This window comes from Talpa europaea (genome assembly GCF_964194135.1).
Source record: "Talpa europaea genome assembly, chromosome: 7".
Classification (NCBI taxonomy): Eukaryota; Metazoa; Chordata; class Mammalia; order Eulipotyphla; family Talpidae; genus Talpa; species Talpa europaea.
This window is the reverse complement of record NC_140074.1, coordinates 40,030,273-40,057,096: the sequence shown is the minus strand read 5'-3', so window position 1 is coordinate 40,057,096 and position 26,824 is coordinate 40,030,273. Positions and strand designations below refer to the sequence as shown.

Genomic DNA, 26,824 nt, shown 5'->3' with positions numbered 1-26,824 from the left:
AAAAATTAATAATTCTTAGTTGCCCTGTTAGAAAATATTTTGGGTAAAAATCTGAGATTTTGGGTAGTGATTGCTGCTATCATGAAATCTCTGTTCTCAACCTACCAGTCTTTATTCTTGGAAAGGCAAAATAATAGAGATTAGGAAATTGGGCTCTGGGAATTAGATTAGTATTTAGTTATGGGTTGTACCATTTTTAAACAATTACTGAAACTCCCTGACCTATGATTTCTTTTTCTTTCATGCATGTAATTGTTCCTACCTCTCAAAGTTGTTTTGATGAAAGGTTATATGTATGAAATCCTAACACTGTTAGCTATTGTTATTATTGTTAGAGTTATTAATGTTAATTTTTTTTTGACAAATCCTATTATAATCTTTTACTATCTGAATGTAAGAAACATTAAAACACCACTTTATATTTATTAGGTATATTTTTGGATGCTTTGTAGAAACAGGAAAGCTAGACTAGATGGTTGTGGAAAAAACATAATCCAAGATTTGTTCAGGTTAGGTTTTGCCAAAATACTTGACTCAAGACTAAGGCTATTGATTTTCTTTCTACCTTAACTGAATTTTTCTCCTTTTGATTGCTTGAATCAAATGTGTTTTTCTTTTGCTCTTATTATCATCCTTTAGAATCATTATCTTAACACCAGAGTAGTATGCCAATTAGTTGGAAGGATGATAGAGAGGTACAGATATTTTGTAAACAACTATCATTGAAAGAGGTAGTGTTTTCCCTTCTCAACTGAATTAACTCTCTAGGTAAAGACTATGGCGTGAGCAAAAGCAAGGAAATGAAAGATTCTTTAAGGCAAGGTTTTATCCTTAATATTCAGATCATGTGTGTGCACTAACATTCTATTTCTTCTTCTGTGCTTGGATCAATCAAAGCATGGGGTATTTATTATAAATCTGTTCTGTGTTTAGCAGCTTCTACTATAGTATAAGATGTTCCTTTAGGATTGGCTTGCTAGCAATATTATCATTTTAGCATTGAGTTAAAATACAGTAAGAGATTTGGGGATTGAAAGCCTTCTTCAAAATTATAAAGACATACTTAACTGAAGTGACACATACCTTTTCATGGTTAGAGATGTATGAAGATGTCGGGCAGGGGATATACTTTTATCTTTTTGTCATTAGTATCTGCAGAGTGACTGGCACATGGTTAGCATTAGTAAATATTTGCTGGTTTGGTTATTGTAACTTTGGATTTGTGACTCAAGAAGAGAATTGATTTTAGAAAGAAACAAAATCTTTTAATGCATCATTTTCTTGCTTTTTGGTTTAGGAGTTTCACTTTCAGGTTTTCGAGTAGAAGTGGTGGATGGAGTGAAACTTCACCTGTTGGATGATGTTAGTAGCTGGAAGGCTGGAGACCAGATTGTGGTTGCAAGCACAGACTATTCCATGTACCAAGCGGAGGAGTTTACCCTTCTTCCCTGTCCTGATTGCAGTCGATTCCAGGTCAAAGTCAAAGGTATCAACTGACTCAGTATACTTCTTGGGAATGACTGTTTTCTCAGATGTGATTCTTGGAGTTCTTTTTTCTCCCAATCATCCTCCTCCTCTTCCTCTATGCTACCTCCACCGCTAATATTAGCCTTGGTGATCTTAGCAGTGAGGTATGTTGACACTAGCTCCCAGAGGATATTAGATAAAAGCAATAATGTAGGTGTTCATCATGTAACAAATAAATCAGTGTTTCTGTATCTGTTTTTTTGGTGTGAAAAAAAAAGATATGGACTAAATGAATTGATTTTTTTTCCCTCCAAGGTTATTCCCAGTTTCTTTCTTATGAATTTTCTATTCCCAAATAATAATCCAACTGTCAGCTGGATCCATTTTTAATAAAAATCTTTCTTTTTAATTAAAAAAATTCCCATGATTTTTGAGGATCTTCTTCCTTGTCAAAAAAGTAGATTTTACTAGTATTTAAAAATGGAACCCAAAAGATATTTTCATAAAACAACATTTCTTTTTTTATTATTTATACAAGAACTGGGGTACAGGCCAGATGCACAAAAGGGTGAGAGGATTCACCAGAGACAGAGTGGGGAACAGAACAGGCAGAATGACAAAATACACTGCTGAGGGGAGCAGCCGGCGAGACAGGAGAGGTCTGCCGCGCCATGTGGGTTTCTCCCCGGCCGGCCGGGATTGAACCTGTGCCGCAGAGGCTGTGGACAGCTTCACAGTGTGGCACTCAACCACCTACGCCACCAGGGAGGTCCTCATAAAATATTTCTTATCATTATCTTGAATAATATATCTTTTTGAGGAAGAGCAAGATAATTTGAGATTTTTTTTAAAGATTGATTTATTTATGCATGCAAGAGCTGGGGTATAGGTCAGAGATGTGGGGGTGGGGGGTGAGAGGATTCACCAGAGACAGAGTGGGCAACAGAACAGGCAGACTGACTGAAATACACTGCTGAGGGGTGCAGCAGGTGAGACAGGAGTTGTCTGCTGTGCCACGTGGGTAGCTTCCTGGCCGGCTGGAGATCGAACTCGTGCTGCAGAGGCTGCGGATTGCTTCATAGTGTGGTGCTAACCCATTGTGCTACCACGGAGGCCCGATACTTTGAGATTTTTACTGTAAATTGTGTTTGGAAACAGTTGCTGACATTTACCAGAAGCTGATTCTGAACCTGGTATGGGGCACTGCTTCCTCATAAATCGCCTTAATTATGGGATTCACTAGACATTTCACTCATTATGTTGCTTTCCTTGCTTCTGTAATCAGGATTATACATTTGTGGTAAAAAACAAAAGTGTTTATAGTAACTGTTTAATAGACCTTTAAAGTTTAAGGGAAATTTTGGTGCTTTTAAAAAAAATAGGATGATTGACTCACTTGGCAGTTTTTCCCTGTGTTCAGTGTTGCACTTTTCTTTCTTGATAATACAGAGTATAAACAGAAAACAGAAAAAAAATTCTGATACCATCTGGCATTAATTTTGTTTAGAAATTCCCAGTCTTGTTAACAAGTCTACATGATAATGAATCCCCATAATCTCAACTCTTGATTTATTTGTATTTTTCTTTCCTGAGTTTATATAATAAAAGCATCAGAAGAAAGCTTATTATTAAAGTGCTTCTAAACTTCTATTATAGGTGGGAATTTAAAAGAATACATAATAGTAAGCAGGAAAGAAAAGATGATAATGTTTGCACTGTTAATATCCAAGTACATATTACACTGATTTTAAAGTAGAAGCAAAACAAATAGATACTGTTGTCTCCATCTCCAAAACCATGATTTTTTTCTGGATTATCATGCATTTCGTTCTTAATGTGCCCTCAATTGGGGCACAGAACACATTTAGAGGAGACAAGAGGAAAGGAGGGAATGACGAGGGGAGATAATAATTTCATGGGATTTCAGAATAAAGAGGAATTTTTTCTGACATGTTTCATGTTTTCTTTGTTTTAATATTCTTTTCCCTTGCCCACATCAACCAGAAACTCCTCAGTTCTTGCACATGGGTGAGATCATTGATGGTGTCGACATGAGAGCTGAAGTTGGAATTCTCACCAGAAATGTTCTGATCCGAGGAGAAATGGAAGATTCATGCTATGCTGAAAACCAGTGCCAATTCTTTGATTATGATACCTTTGGGGGACATGTCATGGTAGGCAAAAGCTCTGCTGATTTCTTGAAAGCTTGGTTCTAAATACATGTTTAGAAAAACATTCATGTTTTGGAATGAGATCAATATGAATATTAAAAAGAAATCATTTCATTTCTCTATCAAATGATAATGGGGAGATTTTTAAATATCTTCATTTTGTTGATTTGGCCACTTAGATATTGTCTCATGAAGAATTAAATCAATACATAGGAAACAGCCAATAGAGGCAAAAAAAAAAATAACCTTATCATTCCAGGCATGTGATCTCTGAAAAATTCAGTTGGTCCTTTTTAACATATGATATTATGAAAGGGTAAGCAGTGCTAATATGCACTTACAAAATATATTAATGTAAAAATATTTTTTGTATGCATATTGTTAGTCTGTAAAGTACTGAGCACTTACAGTGTGGTAGGCATCGTTCTAAGTGCTAATCTATTGAACTTCTGGGCTGCATTTTGGTTAAATGTGTTTTAAAGTCATTTTTTTGTGCAGTGGGTAGGCTGATTGTTAGCAACAATTTTGTCACAGTGATTTCTAAAATGTTGGTCAGTGTTACCCCTTTGTTTTTAGTAGTATAATTGAAAATCCAACATTTGAAAATATTGAGAGTATTCAAATTGTGGATTATAGAGGAATTTTTTAAAAAATCTAAAATAAACAAGAAATTTTTTTAAAACATAAAATAAACAACATTTTATGCTAACTAAAACATTGAGAATGGATTTTAGAAAAAACTGCTATTCAGTGGAGTTCTATAGTGGAGTTTTTAGAAATGGAAGAATGAGGCGATGGGCAGAATATTTGAACAAATCAAAAACACACATGCAAAATTTTTTATGCAGATTTCCCTATTATGTTTTTTTTTATTCCTAATAAGTGACTATTTTCCCCCAGTTTTATTGAAAAATATTGACATGCATCACTGTATAAGTTTAAGGCATGCAGCATGATGGTTTGTGTTACATATATTTGATTACATATATTGGTTTGATTGCCACAGTAGGTTAAACTAACATCCATCATTTTGTATAGATATAGTAAAAAGAAAAAATATTTTTCTCCAGGTAATTAGAACTCTTAGGATTTACTCTCTTAACGCCTTTCCTGTCTATCATAAAGTAGTGTTAGCTATAGACATTATGCACATTATATCCCTAGTACTGATTTTTATATTATATGATGTTGTATAATATTATACCAGTATCTATAAGTTCATACATTTGACCACCTTCTTCTAATTCCCCCTTTACACAAACTCTGTCTGTGGTAACCACAAGTCTAATCTCTCTTCTGTTTTAAATTCCACATGTGAGATTATATAGTGTTTGTCTTCCTCTGTTTGACTTATTTCACTTAGCATAATGACTTGAAGATTCTCTGTTTGACTTATTTCATTTAGCATAATGACTTGAAGGTTCTTCAACATTGTCACAAATGGTAGGATTTCCTCATTTCTTTTGGCTGTATAATATAATATTGTGTAGTCTATAGAATGTGTGTGTGTGTACACATGAATGCACATACACTCACAGATCTAAACCACATATACTACAACTTCTTTATCCATTCATCCATTAGTGTTCACTTTGATTGCTTTCCTTTCTTGGGAAATATTGTAAATATTGATGCTGTGACCACAGGGATGCCAGTATCCTTTAAACTAGTGTTTTCCTTTGGATCCCAAAAGTGGAATTGACAGACTATAAGATAGTTCTTAATTTTTTGAAGATCCTCTACACTATTTTCCACGGTGACTATTTAAGAGACTGTTTGTATAGCTTTCTAAGTTATTCACCATTGTAAAGAAATATTTACTAATTTCCTAACTAGAGATCTGGGAAAATTACAACCCACAAGAAAACATGCTTTGATATATATTTTCCTGCAGGCCTTTTCCAGTAGGCTGTGTTTCTATTCTGAAATGTGTTAGTTTAATATCAGTTATCTTTCCTTATAGATAAATAAAAATTTTACCTCCGTCCATCTTTCTTATGTGGAATTAAAACATATGGGTCAGCAGCACTTGGGGCGCTATCCTGTTCATTTTCACCTGTGTGGAGACGTGGATTATAAAGGAGGGTACAGGCCCTCAACTTTTGTGGACGGCTTGTCCATTCATCACAGTTTCTCCAGGTGCATCACTGTGCATGGGACAAACGGCCTGCTGGTGAGTCACCTCCCATTGTGTTGATGCACATTCTTAATTCTCATGACTCCTCAACTTTATATAATTAAGCTGTTGCACCACTTACTGTATCCAGCTTTTCTGAGCATTCTGCTGTTTTGCTGAGTGGAGGAAGCCCCTTCATTTAACTACCCAAATTATTCTCTGAAGGAACCAATAAATTCTGACATTTGACTTTGCCCCTTCAGCTAAGATTCAGGCTTCTTTTTGCATTTGTACTGAACATGCTACACTGAATAGCACTTGTTACTTAAACCACAATCAATCTTGCTACCAGTGACATTATACACTTGCATTTCTGCAGATAAAAGACACCATTGGATTTGACACACTAGGTCATTGTTTCTTTTTGGAGGATGGCATTGAACAGAGAAATACTCTGTTTCACAATCTGGGACTCCTCACCAAACCAGGCACCCTCCTCCCCACTGACAGGAATAACTCCATGTGTATTGCCATGCGAGAAAAAGTGTTTGAAAATTACATTCCTGTGCCATCCACGGATTGTATGTGAGTAATTGGCAGAGAAAAACACGTGTGTGTTGGTCAAGGCCTTTGACTTTTGAGGGAGATGCTTTGGGGGAAGTTTTTAGTGGGCAGGATTTTTCATGAAGAATGCTTTAAATCACCTTAAAATAATGTCTTGCAGGGCTGTTTCAACTTTCTGGATTGCTCATCCAAACAATAATCTGATTAATAATGCAGCCGCAGGCTCACAGGTAAATCATATTAAATTGCTTTCAGTTTGTATTTAATTATTTGTTTGTTTATTTTATCCATGTTTATAATTATTCTGGTCTCTATGGATTTCATCTAATGTGTGGTGATCTCACCCTGGTATGGCATAATTTTCTAGTTCTGTTTGCTTAGTTGTGAGCAGAATGTATTTGAGCTATTTCTTCTATTTCTAGTCTTTTATTAAATACAGGGATTATACACATCTATGGGAATTTCATCGCATTGGTAAAGCAACTAAGCTCAACTGTGTGTCTTAAATGAGCTATGTGCCTTGAATTGTTTAGCAAACATAAGAATAGCTTAAGAGTATAAATGAACTAACTGTATTGGAAACATTAAATTTTCCCCCGATAAGCTAGGAGAGTATGATTTAAAACTGTTAATTTGTAATCTAAAAATGAAATCTTTAAGACATTATACTATTATATTTATACCTGTTCTGAATGTTATAGTACAGAAATATTAGCTTTGCAATAAAACCTAAATATTCATGTCTATGCATCATGGTTATTAAAATATTTAAAAGGAAAGATACTTAACATTGTTTCCCAGGAAGAAGTGAAAGATTAGGAGAGAGTATTTCTTTGCGAGGACCAAAATATGGATATCACTCCCTGGATAAATATGGAATTCCTGTTCTTAATTTTCCTAAGGAACATAAAACAAATTTTTTATTCGCCAGAGCAGAGATTGTATATTTCATTATTTCACATTTCCATTATTCATTTTTCTTATGTGAGAAAAGAAAGCAGACCTGTATTTTAATAGATGTACATTCTTCTGTTTCATTCTTTGGGTTACTTTCTGTCAAAAAAAAAAAAAAAACAACAAAAATCCTATTCCAGTAGAGCTCCTGTTTTGGAAAGGGCTTTTCTCCCAAAGTAAATCAGATCCTTTATTCTTGTACATTTCCACTGCCTTTAACAAAGCTCCTTTTACCTGTTTTGACACCACAATGTTTAACGGGAAACAGCTGCTACCCTCCTCATCTTCCCCTCCTCCATCTCTCATCCCCAAACTCCATTGCTTCCTGGGGGTGGCGAGTTTGCTGTGCCCTCAGCTCACAGGGCTGTGTTCTGGAGCCTCTTGACAATCCCCCAAGTGTTCTTCTGTTGTCTGTGTGCAAAAGAGTTCAGGTGGGAAACATATTTTTCAGAATAGTTTATTTTATTAAGACCTTTTTGTAAACTCTTATCATGGAAAGATAAAAACAACATTCATTTTGGTGGGTAGGTCTATGTGCTTTCCACAATTCATCTCTTCTCTGTGTTCCCAAAAGACTTTGGTAAAACTAACATACTTATTATATATATGCTATCTTAATTTTCTCAGTATTTCTCATTACACTATAATCCTTTGAGAAGTCTTACCATCCTTGACCCATAGTGGGCATGAAATGAACATACTTATTATGTATGTGCTATCTTAGTTTTCTCAGTATTTCTCATTAGACTATAATCTTTTGAGTAGAGTCTGACTATTCCTGACACATTGTGGGCATGAAATATATATTCACCAAATTTGAACCAATACCATTCTTTTGGACTGTATGTTTAAGTTTTAACAATCCGCTGAATCCAAGTTCCATAATATGAAGTTGTCTGTTCTATCAGGCTGGATTTTAATTGAATTTTAAGATAAAAAATTGTTACAGGGATTAAGAGCATCAAATTTTGATTTTTATGTCTTGTTTGGAGTATCAGAAATTTTAAAACTATTTTTACTTCTTCTGGTAAGGTCAGTAATATTAAAATTGAACAGACAGGATCCAGACTGAGACAGCATCCCAATTCATGCGTGTGGTGGTTTTTTTTCTTTGGCAAAATTTTGCCTGGGGACAGGAAGCACATTGGAGTTGTTTGAAAGAAGTTAGTGAGCTCTGCATGTTGGTGGATAGTTCTTTAATGGGTATGATTCATCTATTGATCAGGTTTAGAAGTAAACAGAACAAAAAAAGCATTTTGCTAAAAGGCTGTGCTGTCTTGGTCACATGGAGGGAAGCAGGGGAGGCTTCTTAAGTTCTAATTCTGCATAACTTTTTAACATAGATAATGATGGGAAAGTTATTTTTTAAAATAATTGGTATTAGCCAATTACTTCTACCTTTTACCCAATCCTACAAAATTAAATTTGCTTTTTTTGAAGAGTGGTATAACTATTCTAAGTTGATATGGCTACTTTTTAGAGTTATTTCTAAAACTGAAACAATGTAAATTATTGTTAAAAAGATTAAACTTACTTGTGAATATATGAGGGTATTTTATAGAGGCACTTGATAAAATGGGCTTTTAATGATCTGTCCTTTCAATTATAGGATGCTGGGATTTGGTATTTATTTCACAAGGAACCTACTGGGGAATCCAGTGGATTGCAGCTCTCAGCAAAACCCGAACTTACTCCTTTGGGTATATTTTATAACAACAGGGTCCATTCAAGTTTTAAGGTAGGTTCCTAAGTGTTGATAATGAGTACATATAATTTATAAGATAAAGGGTGGATTGCTATGATTATAACTGAGAAATGTCAGTTTTGAGTACCAGTTGTCATGAGAGAAAGTATTTTTAATTAACAAAGCAACATCTAACCTACCATGTACAGGATGTATGTACAGCTTTCCATTTATATGCAACACAGGGTACATTTCAACAAATTCATGCACATGCAGTATGAATAATTGTGATAATGGACTTGACCTTTGAGTCCTTACCCTCTCCCTTGTTCTTCTCCTTCTCCTTCCCCTATTTTCCAATCATTAACATCATTGCATGTTCAAGGATATATACTTTAGATAATATGCTTCTGGGGATTGAGGAGCACAGCTTTCCCTCACCCCCCTCAGGTCACAGTGTTGTAAGGTACCCTCTTGTGCTTTTGATACTGTTTATGTGAATAGTGAAATATTGTTTAAGAATATTTGATTTAATTTAAATGGTATAGGTCAAGTAAACTAAAGGCCATTTAGGACCTCTAATTATCATGCTATTTGGCATTATATTTGATAAGTACATTTGGTACATTTTGGGCTCAAAGGCTTTTTTTTAATCCTTTCATTATATGATATAGTGCCCAGATTTTTACTCTGATGGAATCCACATCAAAGTTCTATTTATCTAAAAGGTCATGGAGGGACTCCCCCGTGGCACAAGGGGTTAAGTCTCAGCACTGTGAAGCTGTCAGCAGCCAATGCAGCACGAGTTCAATCCCTGGCCTGGGAGCTAACACATGACTCATCAGACCTCTTCTGTCTCGCCCACTGCTCCCTGCAGCAGTGTATTTCAGTCAGTCTGCCTGTTCTGTTCCCCACTCTGTCTCTGGTGAATCCTCTCACACATACACCCTACCCCCACTGCGCACCTCTGCCCTATACTGCAGTTCTTGTATGCACAAATAAATAAAATAAATTTTTTTTTTTTAAAGAAGATTTGAGAGAGGAAAACACTGCACACAGCATGATTGTGAGCTGAATAGTTAAAGCTAGTAATTATTGAAAGTAGCATTTCAAGATGAAAACTTCTAATTTTCTCACCATAAGTGGTATAAAAACACTTTGTTCTAATTAATTTTTTAATGTCATCTACCATGAAGACATGTTAAAAATATTATAAGAATTCTTTTAAGAATATTAGGTCTAAATAATGAGTAGAAGATCTGATTTTAACCCTTTGTACTCTGCTGTCCCCTCTCAGGGGATATCGGAATTCTAGCATATCACTTGGATGTCCCCTCTCAGGGGACATTGCAATTTATTAGTGATTACAGGGAATTGAAGTTATTTCAACGCAACTTTTTGAGACATGCATGTTTCCCTGAAGTTTTATCTTGAAATGGCACAAGAAATTAAATCAAAATATTGTAAAATGGTTCGGAGTGCAAAGGGTTATTTGTTAAATTTGGGCCTGATTATCCAAAAAGATACTGTAGACAAAAGAAACAGAACCTTTGGAGTCCTCAGAATGTCTTAAATACAAAAATACTGCTCGCTGTGGCTTCACTTGCTCATATGTCCCAAGCTGCCATGTGGTTCATGTCAGTCACATTTGTCTGACTGCTTACAAAGTACTATTTGTGTGTCACAGTTTTGAACACATACATAAAATATATTCAAACCGAAAATTCTTTTTTATACCCAAACTCATTCCCATATCTGTTTTAGCAAGTGAAACAACTAGCCATAATTGCCCAAACTATAAATATATGACTCTTCGTTGCTCCCTTTCCTCAGAGGCCATTGACCTAAATGTTATCAGTTCTTCCTAGTACAGGAATTAACCACTCTCTTGATTTTCCCGTTACTGCCGCTACACATCTACTCATTTTTATTTCTCTTCTGGATTACTGCAGTAGTCTCTTCCCTTATCTCTTGGCCCCTCCTTTTTTTTTTCTTTTGTCCTTTCCAATGCATTATTTATCTTTTAGCTAGAATATTCTTTCTTACAATGCAGCTGATTATGTTGCCTTTATTTAAATTCCCATCTTCTTGTCTCTTTAGCAAATTAATTCTGGGGCCTCCCTGGTGGCGCAGTGGTTTGAGCGCAATACTGTAAAGCTGTCTGCAGCCTCTGCAGCACTGGTTCTATTCCTGGCCAGGGAGAGACCCACATGGCGCAGCAGACCTCTCCTGTCTCACCCGCTGCTCCCCTCAGCAGTGTTTTTGGTCCTTCTCCCTGTTCTGCTCCCTGCTCTATCTCTGATGAATTCTCTCACCCTCCCGTGCCTCTGGCCTCTACCCCAGTGCTTGTATAAATAAATAAATCTTTTAAAAAAATGAATTATGGTATTTGCTTCTCTTTAGCCTTCTTTCTTACCTTTACTTCCTCCATTCAGTAGTCCATTGAAGATTTTTTGTCCTTCACTGTGCTATCCTCTCTTATTAGGCTTTTTGTTGAAATCATTCTCTTGAGTATTTCCCCTGGGTTCTTTAGCCACTTCCCATCCACCTCCTGCCTTTTGTCCCCAACGAGTTCTTTTGCATGGTTGATCCCTTGTTCCTCACCCTTCACTTAAGGTTTACCTTCAGGAGGTCACTTCTTTTGGGAGGATTCTTTTCACTCCCACCTTTGTGAAAGACCTCATCTTGGTGCCTTTTTAATGGGCTGCCAAAGTACCATGTACTTTCTTTAGCATATGTTTCATTTGGGAATGCAGTTATTTTATTTAATTGCATGTCTTCTTTTTTTGCCTGCCACAAAGTTGGCACTAAATAAATATTTGTTGAAGCAATGAATAAACTTAGAAAAATATTCAGGAAGTAACACTTCCATAATACCTATGCCTTGCTGTTTACTCTCTCCCCCTCTTTTTTGGTAGAAGTGATAGGAGAAAACATTATTATATATGTAGCTATAAGTAGGAATTCATATTCATATCAGTTCATTATTATGTTTTCCAGGCTGGGTTATTTATTGACAAAGGTGTAAAAACAAGCAACGCCAGTGCTGCTGACCCAAGGGAATACCTCTGTTTGGATAACAGCGCAAGGTAGAGCTGGTCCTTTTAAACCACACTCAAGCCATGTCTTGCCAAAGCAAAACTTTCCAAGTTAATCCATTGTGCTGTTTTCTTCGGTGACACATTTATACTGAATTTTTCAGTTTGTGGGAGGATTTTGAAAAAACATTTATTCTGCTGTTTTAGGTCTGATGACTGAACTTTTTACCCTTCTGAGATGCCAGAGAAGCTTCTGCTTTCTCCCTTTCTCATAGGTGTAAATTGATGTTACAGTAGTGGAAAGAGAAAGAAGTGAGATAAGTTGAAAAGGTTTCAAATTTGGCCTAAGCTAGAATATGAGTCATTGAAAGAGAAGTTAAGCTAAGTTGTTTTAGTGTAATCACTGAAAATCAAAGCATATAGAATTTATTGTTAGTGGTAAAAATAGAACATTGCAGTAAATCTAATTCAAAGGGAAAAGTCTTAAACTAGATCACATTGGTTCTGGTTCACTTGTTTGTAGCCTCAGATTCACATCAAAGCCAGGCTCTATGTTACTCTCCTTTATAAGCCATAAAATGTGGTTGGGATATGGATCAGCATTTCAGCAAAGTTCTCTTACATGCTGTGTGTAGGCCAAAATAAATGAAATGTCTCCAATAGAAATAAAAATTTCTGCAAAAGATAGCAACTTAAAGTCATATTCCGTAGAAACCATGTACATGTTATTTTTCCATAATTCAAGTGGATTGGCCAGTTTATGGAGTTAGAAGGGTGCAAGATTTAATAGACTCTGTTGGTATACATTTAAAGGTCCCCATACCTTGTTATTCACAAGGGAATAAAGTAAGAACCACATTATAGATCAGTGAGTTAAATTAGGTATGAGGCAGGATCTTTGTTATGTGGTAATAAGTCATGAAGTCAGGGATAATGTGGAAAATAGAGTCGGTAAAATTACTCTCCAGGACTTTTTAAAGGTCAAATAGAGCCTGAAATATATATATTATTTGTTTATGCATACAAGAACTGGGGTACAGGCCAGAGGTGCAGTGGTGAGAGGATTCACCAGAGACAGAGGGAGGAGCAGAACAGGCGGATCTACTGAAATACACTGCTCAGGGGAGAAGCAGGCAAGACAGGAGAGGTCTGCTGTGCCGTGTGGGTTAGCTCCCCGGCTGGGGATCGAACTCAAGAAACAGTGGCTGGTGATAACTTGATAGCACTGAGACTTTAATCCCTGGGCCACCAGGGAGGCCCTGAGCCTAAAGTATTTTAAAGCAAAGATATGATAGCATTTGCCATGCCTCAGAACTGTGAGCAGGCTGGCTGGCTTTATTTATTTATAATAACAAATATTTACTAGAAAGTCGCTGCTGCCTTTTAGTCTTAAAGAGTTTATTGTAACTGTGAGAACTAGTAATGCATACTTAGTTCAATTAGTGATAACAGGAAAACCCTTACACTCTCCACAGTAGATATTTTTCCCTGCCTTAAAAAATTGTGTGTGGGAATAGATGGATAGGTATATATATTTCAAAATCCATTGATGCTTTAATAGACTTGACAACCAAACAGTATCCATAATGGATTAAAAAGTTCTTTACCTGGTGTATGCATGTGCTACTCTGATAGTGGTGGTTTTCCAATATTTACTACTCTTACCAGTTGATAAACACATACATATTATTAGTAAGGAATTGGACTACATTTGGAAGTTGTTACTAAAAGAACTGATTGTAGGAGGAGAAGACCAACACATGGCAGCTGGTGTGTATATTTAATTTTGTATAAGCTAATAGACTATCCCCATGGACATTCATGCTGTCCAAATATGCATAAAAATGATGAAACTAGTACAGATGAGTAGTAAGTCATTTCATGAATTAAACATCAAAATCCTGAGATTCCCAAGATATGTAGTCTTTTCATCAAAGGGAAGTTGACTCAACACTTAATCAGACGAGCCTTTCCTTGTATGTTCAAGATGTGAAATTATCATTAATCAAAATTGGGAAACTTAACTCCAGAAAGTTCTCAGTTTGCAATTGGGAACTTTTATCTAATAGTGAAAGAATATGAGAGCCAACTAGTACATTGAAGGAAGAAGGCAGTTAAGAGAGGGTTTGGAAGTGTGCAGAGATCTTACAAATGAGAAAATTTGGGGAAATTAGCTGTAATTTTTACATATGGAGTGGGAAAGGGAATGAAAATACAGGATAACCTTGCAAGTGGTCAGTGATTAATTTATCCAGAGAGGAATTTCAGAAGAGATAACTACAGCAGAGAATGTTACCTAAAAAAAAAAATTTTTTTTGGCCTTCTTTTAGAACATTATGTAGTTTCCTTTCCAGAATTTTTCCATCTGCTTGGTGTTATGTAATGACCGCAAAGCTATCTGCCAGAAGAGTGGGTGAGGTCTCAAAGTCAGACTTTATACCCCTTAGGTGAGAGCTATCTGGTGTGAGGGGAACAGGGGTATATATACAATCTAAGAGTGGTTATAACTCTTTCATCTCCAGTGCTGTTGCCCAGTTTTATACCGCCAACAGCTGTTTGAAACAGAAAAATCCTTCAAACTGGTCTCCTTACAGTCCATTCTCTATTATCCTTTCACCAGTAGCAGTTACTGACATTTTAAAAAAGTAGCCAGTCACGTCACTTCCCTGATTCTATGTTTTCAGTGACTTCCCATCACATGTTATGTATATGTGAGCGTGTGTGTATATGTATCTGTCTGTCCATCCATCCGTCCACCCACTTTGTTGAAGTCTGACATATAAAAAGCTGTACATATTTAATGTGTGTAACTTGATGTATGTGGAGATAAGTACATACCAATGAAACCATCACCACCTTCAATAATAGATTTATGTATTATTTAATTTATCCCATTCTCTTTATTATTATTTTTAAAAAATAAAGTTTTTTTTGTAGTAGGAATACTTACCTACCTTCTTAGCAAATTTGAAGCATACAATATTATACTGCTAGCTATAGACACTATCCAGTATAGTGCAATTCTAGAACTTACCTGGAATATTTTACGCTTTACTCATCGCCTTCCCATGTCCCCAACCCCCGAGTCCCTGGTAACCACTATTGTACTTTTTGCATTTAGAATCGAGAACCATGTTCTTGCCTGGTACTTATTCACCCTCTTAATACTGTCCCCCTTGCTTTTAACTCTCAGCCAACTTGCTTGTTCTTTTAACAGACTTAGCTCACCCATGCCTGAGGACCTTTGCATTTGCTATTCTCTGTGCTTACCGTCCACTCCCATCCATATTTTGCAAGCATCTACTGTGTTCCTGCAACTATGGCAGTAGCATTTGTGGAAATGGTTTTTCCTGATTGTGTGAATAAAAATCTTAACATGCTGAATGCGTTTTGAAGTTGTCTGACTTCCCACCATCAGTTTTTATGAGATTATGATAGAAATGATCTCTTTTTAAAAATAAGTAGCTTTGGCCTCCCTGGTGGTGCAAGCAAGGGGTTAAGCACTGCACTGTGAAACAATCTGCAGCACTAGTTCGATTCCCGGCCAGCCAGGGAGCAACCCACATGGCCAGGCAAACTGCTCCTGTCTTGCCTGCTGTTCCTCTCAGCAGTGTATTTCCGTCAATCCGCCTGTTCTGTTCCCCATTTCTGTGGTGAATCCTCTCACCCCCTGCATCTCTGACCTGTACCCCAGTTCTTGTATGCATAACTAAATACATCTTTTCAAAAAATAAGTAGCTTGTTGAATTATTTGAGTTGTTAGACAGTTTTTGATACCAATTATTATTATGGACCTTTGTAAGTATTTTAGAAAGAAGAGAAAGAAAAGATAAAATTCAGTCTTTGTCATTACTAAGTTAATGAAATACAATCTATTTTGAATTTAGACACAAAAGATATTTTACGTAGTTTTATTTCTGTAACATTTCACTGGCATACAATTCAAATAATACTCTAGTTCACATATGTTGAAAATATGATAAATTCATTCAAGAAGTTTATATTGGTATCCTGTTGGTTAAGAATTTGTGAGAACCATGCCAGATTTATAGTCTGAATTTTTTGTTTTGGAAATGGTTTTCAGGCTTAGAATGTTCTGCAGTGTCTATTTTATAATGTAAATTAATTTAAAAAATAACTAAGAATATATGAGAACATTTTTTGGGAAACTTGTATGTAAATAAATGTGATTTTTTTTCTTTTAATATTTGTAATTCAACAAATCAATTCGGGTCTTAAATATTTTGATTTTGGTCGAGTGTAAATTCTGTTTGCTGACACATAAGCTTATAATTGTTAATAGATAATTTCCATTGCCTTTTTATTACTTAAAAAAAAATTCTTGTTTTTTTACTTTTCCTTGACTTCAAGGTTTCGACCCCATCAGGATGCAGACCCTGAAAAGCCACGCGTTGCTGCTTTAATTGACAGGCTCATTGCTTTCAAAAATAATGACAATGGAGCTTGGGTCAGAGGAGGGGATGTCATTGTTCAGAATTCAGCGTGGGTATTCTCCACAAAATTATTATCTCATGGCATTGTGATGTAGTTATCTTTGAAGACTATTTTTAAAACTGAAAGTAGAGTGGTGGTTTCTGGAATCAAGTTATTATTACAAATAGGGCAACCTCTGGGGAAGCGTGTTAGAGGTCATAGACTGCAAATGTTTGCAATTGTCTCATTCCGCTGCTTTTGTTGGAAAGCTGAACTTGTCCAGTGACAGAATATTTTGATGCGGGCGAAGAGAAACTGGGAATTTAATTTTATATAATAAACATGATTTAGGTCAGAGAAATTAAAAAGATTTTGGAACTACCTGGATTTTTTCCCTTTCCTCTTGGAAACTCTTCAAAGTTTTCCTGATGTTCTTGTGCCATTCAAAACAAAAGTTGTGAACTCCACCTTCATAAGTCTGTTGACTGAGGTCTTAATATGACTTGAGGCAGTCAGCATCTCCCTTTTCTCCATTTGTGTCATGTTAGGAGAAATGTGGTATGTGTTGAACTAAGATTTGGTGTGCAACTGTAGAAAAACATTTTCCTTGCATGAACATTAGTTTCTTGGCATTTCCCCATCATCTCTGACATTTATCATGCAAAAACACTGATAGTGTACTAAACTTGTAGCAATTAACAATCACTTGGATATTAATGTTGAAAAATTTTGAAGAGAATCCCATTTCTAATTGTTTTTTTAAATAATTACAAAAAAATACAGCTAACATATGCTACTTACTGTGTGGCAAGCACTGTTCCAAATGATTTATAATAATTTGTATGTTAAATGCTCTCAACCTAAGAGGTAGGTTATATTATTACTTCAACTTATAGATGAGCAAACAGAGAAGTTGAGTCATTTTCACAAGGTCACATGGCAAAAGTGATTTGAAAGCTTGTCCACTTCCCTGTGGAGTCTGTGCTTTTAGTTATTTTGAGGAGAAACTTTTTTTGTAGTTTTAGATGATTATTATTAGAATGATTATTATTGGAAACTTCTAGATTTCATGATAATTAAATATTGAGAGAATTATGTCCTTTTACCTGATGTGGTAAATTGGAATTTTCCCTCCTATTTTCTTTTCTTACAGATTTTCAGATAATGGAATAGGATTGACCTTTGCCAGGTTAGTAATTGCTTACAAATACTTACCTGATTATTTTCAAGCTGTAAGGTAAAATAAGCCTTCATTTTATTTCTTTTTTTGGTAATAGACAAGAATGTTTTATCCTTTATTAGTATCAAAGAGAAAAATTAGCATCTACTTCCTGATGCCACTAGAGGTCTGAATTATGGATTAATTGAATTAATACCAACTTCATTGGTTATTGTTGCAATTCCACAAAAGGGTAGGTGCATATATTTTACTTAGAAGAAAACACTTGAGCTTTACACTAAAGTTCATAAAACTTAAGAGAAATAAGAGGAAGGGACTTCAACTTGAGAGCAGAATAACTGTTTTCTTAGAAGCAGCTCTAATTTTGCAATGATCTTTAAGAATTGAATTTTTTATGTTATGTATTTTGCTCCAAATAGTTATTCTAGTATCTAAAACATGTTTGTCATCAAATTGTTGTATCCTAGGCAGGTTTCTTCTCCCCATTTGCATATTGCTGCTTACAACAATGATGAAATAATCAGTTGTTGCTATTAAATTTCTTTATGTTTAATATGAAAACCATATATTCATTTATGAGGATAGGTTCACAATTTAAAAGCACTTTTTGAATGCTTGACAATATGTATTATAAAAAGCTTGTATCTGCTCTGAAACTTTTAGCTTTTAAAGTTACAGCTTGCCTTTATTTGAAGGTTGATTTAAATTTCCAGAGATGTGCGGTTGATTATTATTTGCATTTTATCAGTGATGGAAGCTTCCCCAGTGATGAAGGGTCCAGCCAAGAGGTCTCTGAATCCCTTTTTGTTGGGGAGAGCGGAAATTATGGCTTTCAGGGTGGCCAGAACAAGTATGTAGGCATTGGAGGAATAGACCTGAAGCCTCGGACATTACCTAGGAACAGGTAAGCATTGCTGTAGTAGTAGAATGTTAAGCAATAAATGAAAACCTAACCATTATGGAGGTTTCTGTAATAATCTTGGAATTATATGGATTAGTGGCAGCAAATTGTTCATCATCATCATTCTCATTATTGACTAATTTTTGCCATGGATTGGTCCCCACTCTGCTACTGTTACTATTATTAATATTGCCAATTTTCTAAGAAAGGAAACCTACCTTGTTTCTTAGGATTTTGTATAAGGTCTTTTATAAACTAGTGATTTTTGTCTTTCATTTTTGAGCCATATGAAATTGGCAAACCATAAGTGATGACATTAGGCACTTTTCCCTCAATTTCATAAATAGCCACTGGAAAAGGAAATGACTTATTAAAAGGAATCCTAAGAAAGGAGAGTCTCAGCATGCCCAGGCTGACCTGGCCCTGACCACAGCTGTATAGCAAGGGTGTTTCTGATGCTGCAGCGGGTTGGGACTGGCTTTTGGCTTGTTTTTCTGTCATCAAAAATCACAGAATCATTAAAATAGCACTTAGCACTGGAAAAATTCTTCAGTGCTTTTAGGGAACTATTAAATCATCCAGAACTCAGTTCTGACGCGCAGTTTGGAGTTGTCCTCATTTTACTTGTGAGAAAACTAGATGGAGAAACAGTAGTGTTCTAAAGGCCTTCCGCCAGAGCTAATGTCTGAACTCTTTAAGCACCAGCTCCCTTAAAGCAGACAACTACACTGTATGCACATTGGGCTAGGACAGATCAGGACATTGGGGCAAATGCACTGTTAATTTGGAGGGACTTGAGCTGCGGGTTGGGGAGCGGACTTTGCTAGCTTCTGGTCAAGGGTACTATGCTAGGCTCCTCTCCTCTGTACTAGGGGTTGGGAAATCTTGAGCATCGTTATGTGCCTGGCCCTGTGTTTGACTCCTGTTGGTCAGACCATGGCACCACTCGGAAAGAAACTGTGTGGGTTTTTAATAGCTAACACTTATTAAAAGCTGATAATGTATCAGGCTCTGTTCTAAATACTTTATTATTTGCCCAGTCTCTGCAAAATCCAAGGAGGATTTTTTTTCCTTGTCCTTTTCCAATTTTATAAATGAGTAACTTATTTAAAGTAGTTGACGTGGGATTCAACCCCTGTTAGTTTGGCTTCAGCGCTGTGCTTATCACCATTAGGCTATTGCTGCCTCTTCTAATGTGGAGATTTTTGTAAAAGCCTAGATTGGGTTGGGGCTTGGGCTGCAGTATGATGGTAGCCAAGTCAAGTCCATTCTTGCTACTTTTTATTGGCCTCCTGTTTAATTACAAAATGCTTATTGCTTCTTTACTAAGAGGAATTTTTCAAAAACAAAGATTTCTCATTGGTTAGTGGATCTAGTTTTTATTTTACTGTATGTTTATAACCTTTTGTATGGAGAGGATCATTTGGGGACATAGGCTTAGAAATAAATACATCATAAAGTAAAATAAATACATCATAAAGAAATACATCATAAAGAAATAAATACATCATAAAAAATAAATACATCATAGATTTTTTTTAAAGGTTTTTTTTTTTTTTAAGATTTATTTACTTATTTTTACAAGAACCGGGGTACAGGCCAGATGCGTGAGAGGGTGAGAGGATTCACTAGAGACAGAGATGGGAACAGAACAGGCAGACTGACGAAATACACTGCTGAGGGGAGCAGCAGATGAGACAAGAGAGGTCTGCCACACCATGTGGGACCCTCGCTGGCCAGCCGGGATCGAACTGGCACTGTAGAGGCTGTGGACAGCTTCACAGCGCGGCACTCAACTGCCTGCGCCACCAGGGGAGGCCCACAAAGGGTAGATTTTTAAGCAAAATATTTGGTTTTCCTGCTAATATATATATACTTTTATTGTAAAATGCTGACAAGGTGTAAACTAATTAGTTGCTATAGAAATCCTCTGCAAATATCATTGCACAAATTTAATAGAGAAATTAAAGGATCCAGAATATTATGGACTGTGCACATTAATTATGGTTAATGATATATAATTAGTGGGTTAAGAAGGAGTTTGTGTTTGAACAGAAAGAAGGAAAATGAATAAAATGAATTTCTCAATCTAGTAATCCACTTTGACATAGTAAGCTGTGAGGACTTGAACTTTTCTGGTTTTAAATATAATTAAATCTTATTACTATCATTTAATGACTTGAAAGGAGGTTCTCTGTTTTATCAGATTTGTCTTTCGCTTTCATGCTAGAGATTTTAGAACTTAAACTAAAGTATATGAGATAATAAATAAAAGGTCTTAATGGAGTTGATTCAAAAAAGCCAAAATCACCTTTTCAGAGAAGCTTCCTTTGTCCCAAATAGCACATCTCCCCATCCAACTATTGTATTACTGTATCTTATTGTCTCCATAGCACTTATTATGTGAAATTATCCTTTGTTTATGTTTGCCTTTCCATCTGTATCTTGTTTGATCAGGATCTTGTCTTGGTTACCTCTGCATGTTAATTTTGTGCTTAGTGCCTACAGGATATCCACAAGTATCCATAAAACAAGTATGCAGGTCAAGTGCTGTTCAGGGTATAGGCCCATACGCATTAAATCTTGTATCTCAACAGGACATTCCCAATTAGAGGCTTTCAGATATACGATGGGCCCATTCATCTCAGCAGGTGCACTTTCAAAAAATATGTGCCAACTTCAGATAGGTATACCAGTGCTATTGGCTTCCTCATGAAGAATCCCTGGCAGATAACTCCCAGGAATAACATCTCCCTTGTGAAGTTTGGTCCACAGGTACGTATGTTCTAATGGTTTCTCTATGGAAGCGATGATAGGAGAAGGAAGGATAGCACACTCCCAAAGATAACACAAAGGATTTGCATGGAGTCTTTTTATTACTGGGAGGAGAAATACATGCGAAAGCGACTCCTAACTCTATGCACTCTGTCCCATTGACTTCAATGTGAAAACAGATGTCCCATGTGTCTTTGGGGGGTATTTTTGACATTCAAGTAATATCATGAAAGGGAAAATCACTTAAAGTGATAATGTGGGGGTTGTAGTGTCCTAAGAATAGAGGACATAGAATTTGTGGAGATTTAGCGTCATGGATTCTGTCTGGTATTTTACTTGTCTGGGACTTGTTCTTCTGGGGAAAAGAGGATGAAAGGTTGAGAAAGGAGAGAAATACTTGGGGTGTATGATACCAATTAGATTATTTCTAATATGTGAACTATTAGAAGGTTTTTATGAGGATCGCAAATAAGACTTAAAAATACTAGTTTACAATGCAGAACCCACCATAATGGTTTTGGCAGTTTCATTAGTTCCCCCTGATCTTGACATTCGAGGACAATCTGTTCACATACCCCAGCCTTGCCCGTTGCCAGTCCCAAGATGGCAGTGGAGTAGAGAGGCTGAGTCTCAGACATCTCACTCCTCAGGTCTCAGGCAGCCGCTGTGGGAAAGTGACGCATAGTTCTTTCATTCACATACACACACAAACTTTGTGTTTGCCCAGCTTAAAACATGGAATTGAACATGGAATTGTTTAAAACATGGAATTGTTTGCCAAAGTCTGTATCTGGTTTTCTAGAATACCCAGGGCATAGAACAGAGATATGTGTGCAAAGTGAGATGTCGACTTAGTTGGCTGGTTCTCTTTCAGGCCACGGGCTCCAAGGGAAGGGGAAGACTTCACAGGCAGATAACTTCCCTTTTAAGTAAATAGGGTGGGTCTCAGTTCAGCTCTTCAGTGTGGGTGCTGGCTGTTCACTTACTGCCTATATGGACCTCCCCTGGTGTAGAGTTTAGTGACCACTGACATGGTCAACTAAGAAACAGATGTTGCAACTGTCAGATGTTGCATTTGAGTCCTGGAGTTGGAACAGCAAAGAGAATTCGTGCCACTGAAGTCTAGAGTTCCATCAGCCTGGACTTGTCTATGGGGTGATGTGGAAATAGTTTGTAAAGGGTCCAGCTTGCAAAATTTATTCTGCCTGAAAAGGTAGAAATTATGCACTAACCTTCTTTTAGATTTAATCATGGGGCACAAGGGCAAAGAGAGAAGAATCTACAACAAAGAACCTAGAACCACTTGTCCTAGATACCATCGTCTTTTCATTGATTGCTCATCATTGGATGTTCAGTGCCAAGTGCATAAAAGCATTGAGAGGTGCTTCTGTGTCACTTGAGGCATATTAGCAACATGTCACTAGTAAGTAACAGCTAAAGCCCGAAAAGTGTCACCTGCAGCCTATGTTGCAGCTGCCAGCTCTGTTCACTACAGGCTTGGAATTAACTCTACCTAATATGAAAAGTACTGAGCCGGGCTGGGTCTGTCTTGAGAGAAAGTAACACACTTTCAACAGATACTGGTGAGCTCAATGGTGACTATGCCACACAAATTCTTTTGAACCATACTTATTTTTTGGTGAGGGGAGTCATGTGAACAAATAATGAAAGCATTTGAAGTGAAATATAATGATTAGCAATGAAGATAGAGATTGTGATAATAGATTTTTATTTATTTGAGTTAGAATTTGCATGAAGGGAAAAGCACAGATCTTAAACGCAAAATTTATATTTTTTAACAAGTATGTCTGACTGCATAGTTTTTCTTCCCATAACAGTTCTGATTTCACCCCTTAACTGTTGTGATTTCATCATAGTTTGTTTTGACAGGAGAATAGCAGTTTTTTAGGTAGAAAAAAGTCAAAAATGAAATTTAATATTTGCCACTTGAACTCACAAGGCTTTGAGGATGTTTTTTTTTCCCCTAAACATGTCAGAGCTAATTGGAAATCTCTACTGACTTGGCACTGCAGTTGACACCTTTGCACTGTGACTCAGCACTTAACCTTAAAGCAGTGGAGGTGTGGTGAGACCCTTGGAGGGATGCCAGCTGAGCTGGCAGGAACCCTTCTCACCTGGTGATGACCCTGTTCTTCACTGCTCTCAGGTGTCTCTGAATGTCTTCTTTGGAAAGCCTGGCCCCTGGTTTGAAGATTGTGAGCTGGATGGTGATAAAAACTCCATATTCCATGATGTTGATGGCTCTGTGACAGGATACAAGGATGCTTATGTGGGAAGAATTGACAACTACCTGATCCGCCATCCAAACTGCGTGAACATGACCAAATGGAACGCAGTGATCTGTAGCGGGAACTATGCCCAGGTAGGCTGAAGGGCACTGTGCGGCCGATCTCACCAGCAGCTGACAGCACTGCTTCTGGAGGAGTGCTCTTCCCTCCTTGGTGTGATTGACACTTCACAAAGCATGATTTTGCTCTAAGAAAAAAATTTCATTAGGAATCATGCCTCATAGAATTTTATTTAAAGCTCACCTGCTCTAAAACAATTTGGCAAGTAGCGAAATGAGCTCAGAGAGGTGAGGTGCTTTGCCGTTGGTTAAATAAAGAAACTGTATTTCTTAAGCCAGTTATTTTTTGTTGTTGGTTTGCCCTGCAACAACTGTGTCCTCCAGAGGGAATTTTATTCTTTGTTCTCAGGGTCATTATTTCTACTGTATTAGAACATCTATTTTTTGAGGCAGAATATCAACATGTCACATGAAAAATGAGGTGTTTCGGAGCCAGAGCTAGGAGTTAGAAATAAGTGGAAAGGGAAGGAGCCCTAGGAAAGTCTTGGAATTACAGCTGACCCTTGAACAACACAGGTTTGAACTGGCCACTTACATGCAATGTTCACGATTCAATCAACAGGGAGTGTCAGTTAAATTTATGGATAAGGAACCTGTGAATTGATGTGCATATGGAGGGTGATTTATATAAGGGACTTGAGCATCTGCAGATTTGGGTTATGGGAGTGCAGGTCCTAAAGCCAGTTCTCCATGGGGATCAAGGGAATGTTGTAAAATTTGGGGGGAATTCAGAAGTTAATATTTGGATTTTCAATTGTGTGGAGTCCAGTACTCCAACCCCTGCATTGTTCAATGCTATATTATTAAGTAATACCTATGATTAGGAAACACCCCTTTGAAATATTAGGCTAGTGTGCACTTCTAACTTAAAGCCCAGCATCAGAGGATGAGCTAATTTGGGAGGGTGTATGCTAAAAGCACACACTCTGGAGCCAGATGGCCTGCATTTTCTTAAATGATTGGGCAAATTCATTAGCTATTTAGTCCCCATGCACAAGGGTAATAATAATTCCTTTCATAAAAGGTTGTTGTGAAGATAGAATGCATAAATATATGTAAAGCATATAGGGAAGTGGCTTGTAGTGATGTGCTTGCTGCAGTGAATAGTATTTGAGGAAGAGGGCATTAGGTTGTAGAGTTGATTTTAATAGCTGGACATATTTGAATGGATAGAAGAGATTGCAAAATGGAGGTACCAGTCCCCCCATTTTTTTTTTTTGCTATAATTTGGCCAATTTTTTTTTTTTTTTTTTTTTAATAGAGGCATGTTTTCTTTCTTTCTTTCTTTGTTTGCTTGTTTTTTGTTTATACATGCACTGGGTACAGTCAGAAGCGCGGGAGGGTGAGAGAATTCACCAGAGCGGGGAGCAGAACAGGCAGAAGGACCGAAGTACGCTGCTGAGGGGAGCAGCGGGCGGCAGGAGAGGTCTGCGCGCCGTGCGGGACCCTCCTCCGGTGGCCGGGAAGCAGCCGGGGATCGAACCGGCGCCGCAGAGGCCGCGGGCAGCTTCGCAACCCAGCGCTCAACCGCTGCGCCACCGGGGAGGCCCTAATTTGGCCAATTCAAAGGCAGAATTAGATAATAAACTGTCAGAGGAGATAAAAGAATAAAGGAAAAGGAACATTAGAGCAGAATTAGGGGAAGAACCAGAGACCTTCCCAGGGGAGCTGCAGTTGCATAGTCCCAAAGGGATGGAAGCAGACTCTTTGCTGATTTGCTGCTGATTGCTCTTACTTGTCGGGTGGCTTCTCCTGGAGGATGGGTTCTGTGATGTAGCCCCTCTGCTGAGCTTTGCCTGCCACACAGGTGGGCTCTTGCTTTTCTACTCTTTGAGCCCCCTAAGGTGTGTGTGTGGCTTCTGCCCCCAGCCTTCTCTAGCGGGGCCCATTGAAGCAGAGTGCTTCGTCGCTTGCCTGACTTTGAATCATGACTGTTAAAGAATGATTTCATTCTGAAATTTAAAAAATCTTTAAAAAGATTGTTATCAATAGACAAAATACAGGCATAAGAGGGATGCTGATTGAAGCGCTATTCTGATTGATTTCAATGAACTACCAGCTTCTTTATTGTGGAATTTCTCTTTCCCGAGAATAATAAAGAGCAATACTTGTCTGAGTTCTGGGAGAGAAAAGGGTGAAGAATTTACTACAGTAAAATAAAAAAGAAATGTAATTTCCCTTTTTCCATTTATTTTATCCTTCATCAGAATTGCCCCTTAAAATTATATTGACCTATTCATACCTAGGAATCTACAGAAATTCTAGAATTAAAATGAACAATAATGTTTCAAAGTAATATTTCTTCAATAAAAAAAGAACGAAAAGTTGTTAGTCCTTTTGTAGCTACATCTGTGGCTGAATTTCTAGCTACTTGTATGCAGAGGGTTGTGTCTAAAAGCGGTTGGTGCTCACTAGTAAAACTTTATTTTTCTAAAGTTACTATAACTGGGTCTATAAACTTTTTGGATTTCTAATGCCTTTGAGCATGTGAACCTGATCCTTCTAGCTTACAAGACAGAGTAGCACTTCTCTTTTTCTTGGAAATGAAGAAAGAAAGAAGTTGATGAGCTGGAAATGAGGACTACAGATCTAAAATTGTCTCCTGAAAATTTAAATTTTGGACTAGGAGCCCAGGTATACTTAGAAATAATGTATAATATTATGCACAAGAATATATTTTTAGATAAAAGAGAGACACAACTGGATCACTAGATAGGATAATCATTACTTAGCTTTTTGTAAAGGTATCTTAATGGAATGTCTGCTCTTTGTTGACCCAGGGGATAAAGGTGCTCAGGAAGAAAGGTGATAGCATAAGGATCACTAAGGTTACATGTGCCACCTCATGTCTTCAGACGCAGGAGAAAGCAAGATCTGGATCTGTGTATGTGTGTGTGTGTGTGTGTGTGTGTGTGTGTGAACTAACTATAGATGCAGTATAATAATATATATTAAGTATATATTTTAATGAAGGTTATTAGTAGTTCTAAAGTATTTTTTTCTATTTTAAATCTTTATAAAATTTTCTATTTTAAATCTTCATAGGAAGAATTACATTGCAATAGTCAAGGGTATATAAGAGTTAAGATTTTTTGATTCAAAGAACATGTAATTGAGTAATCAATATATGAGTAAAGCTGTAGAAATGACAAAAAGAAAAAATGGAGAGAAG

The 26,824-nt window shown here is 36.9% G+C and overlaps 1 protein-coding gene across 2 annotated transcripts in view; it reads left to right on the top strand.

Moving 5' to 3' along the window:
- Positions 1-26,824, top strand: part of CEMIP2 (cell migration inducing hyaluronidase 2) — a gene marked incomplete at both ends in the record, with an annotated part of 51,639 nt that overhangs the window by 11,678 nt on the left and 13,137 nt on the right. Inside the window, 12 exons of one of the 2 annotated variants that reach the window (XM_084238477.1) lie at positions 1,298-1,486; positions 3,472-3,641; positions 5,602-5,811; positions 6,134-6,339; positions 6,479-6,548; positions 8,882-9,010; positions 11,957-12,045; positions 16,366-16,497; positions 17,582-17,617; positions 18,357-18,512; positions 21,107-21,284; positions 23,452-23,667. In XM_084238477.1, the coding sequence (XP_084094603.1) occupies positions 1,298-1,486; positions 3,472-3,641; positions 5,602-5,811; positions 6,134-6,339; positions 6,479-6,548; positions 8,882-9,010; positions 11,957-12,045; positions 16,366-16,497; positions 17,582-17,617; positions 18,357-18,512; positions 21,107-21,284; positions 23,452-23,667 (1,781 nt within the window). The remainder of the gene's footprint in view (positions 1-1,297; positions 1,487-3,471; positions 3,642-5,601; positions 5,812-6,133; positions 6,340-6,478; positions 6,549-8,881; positions 9,011-11,956; positions 12,046-16,365; positions 16,498-17,581; positions 17,618-18,356; positions 18,513-21,106; positions 21,285-23,451; positions 23,668-26,824) is intronic. The other variant, XM_084238478.1, reaches the window with a different exon arrangement.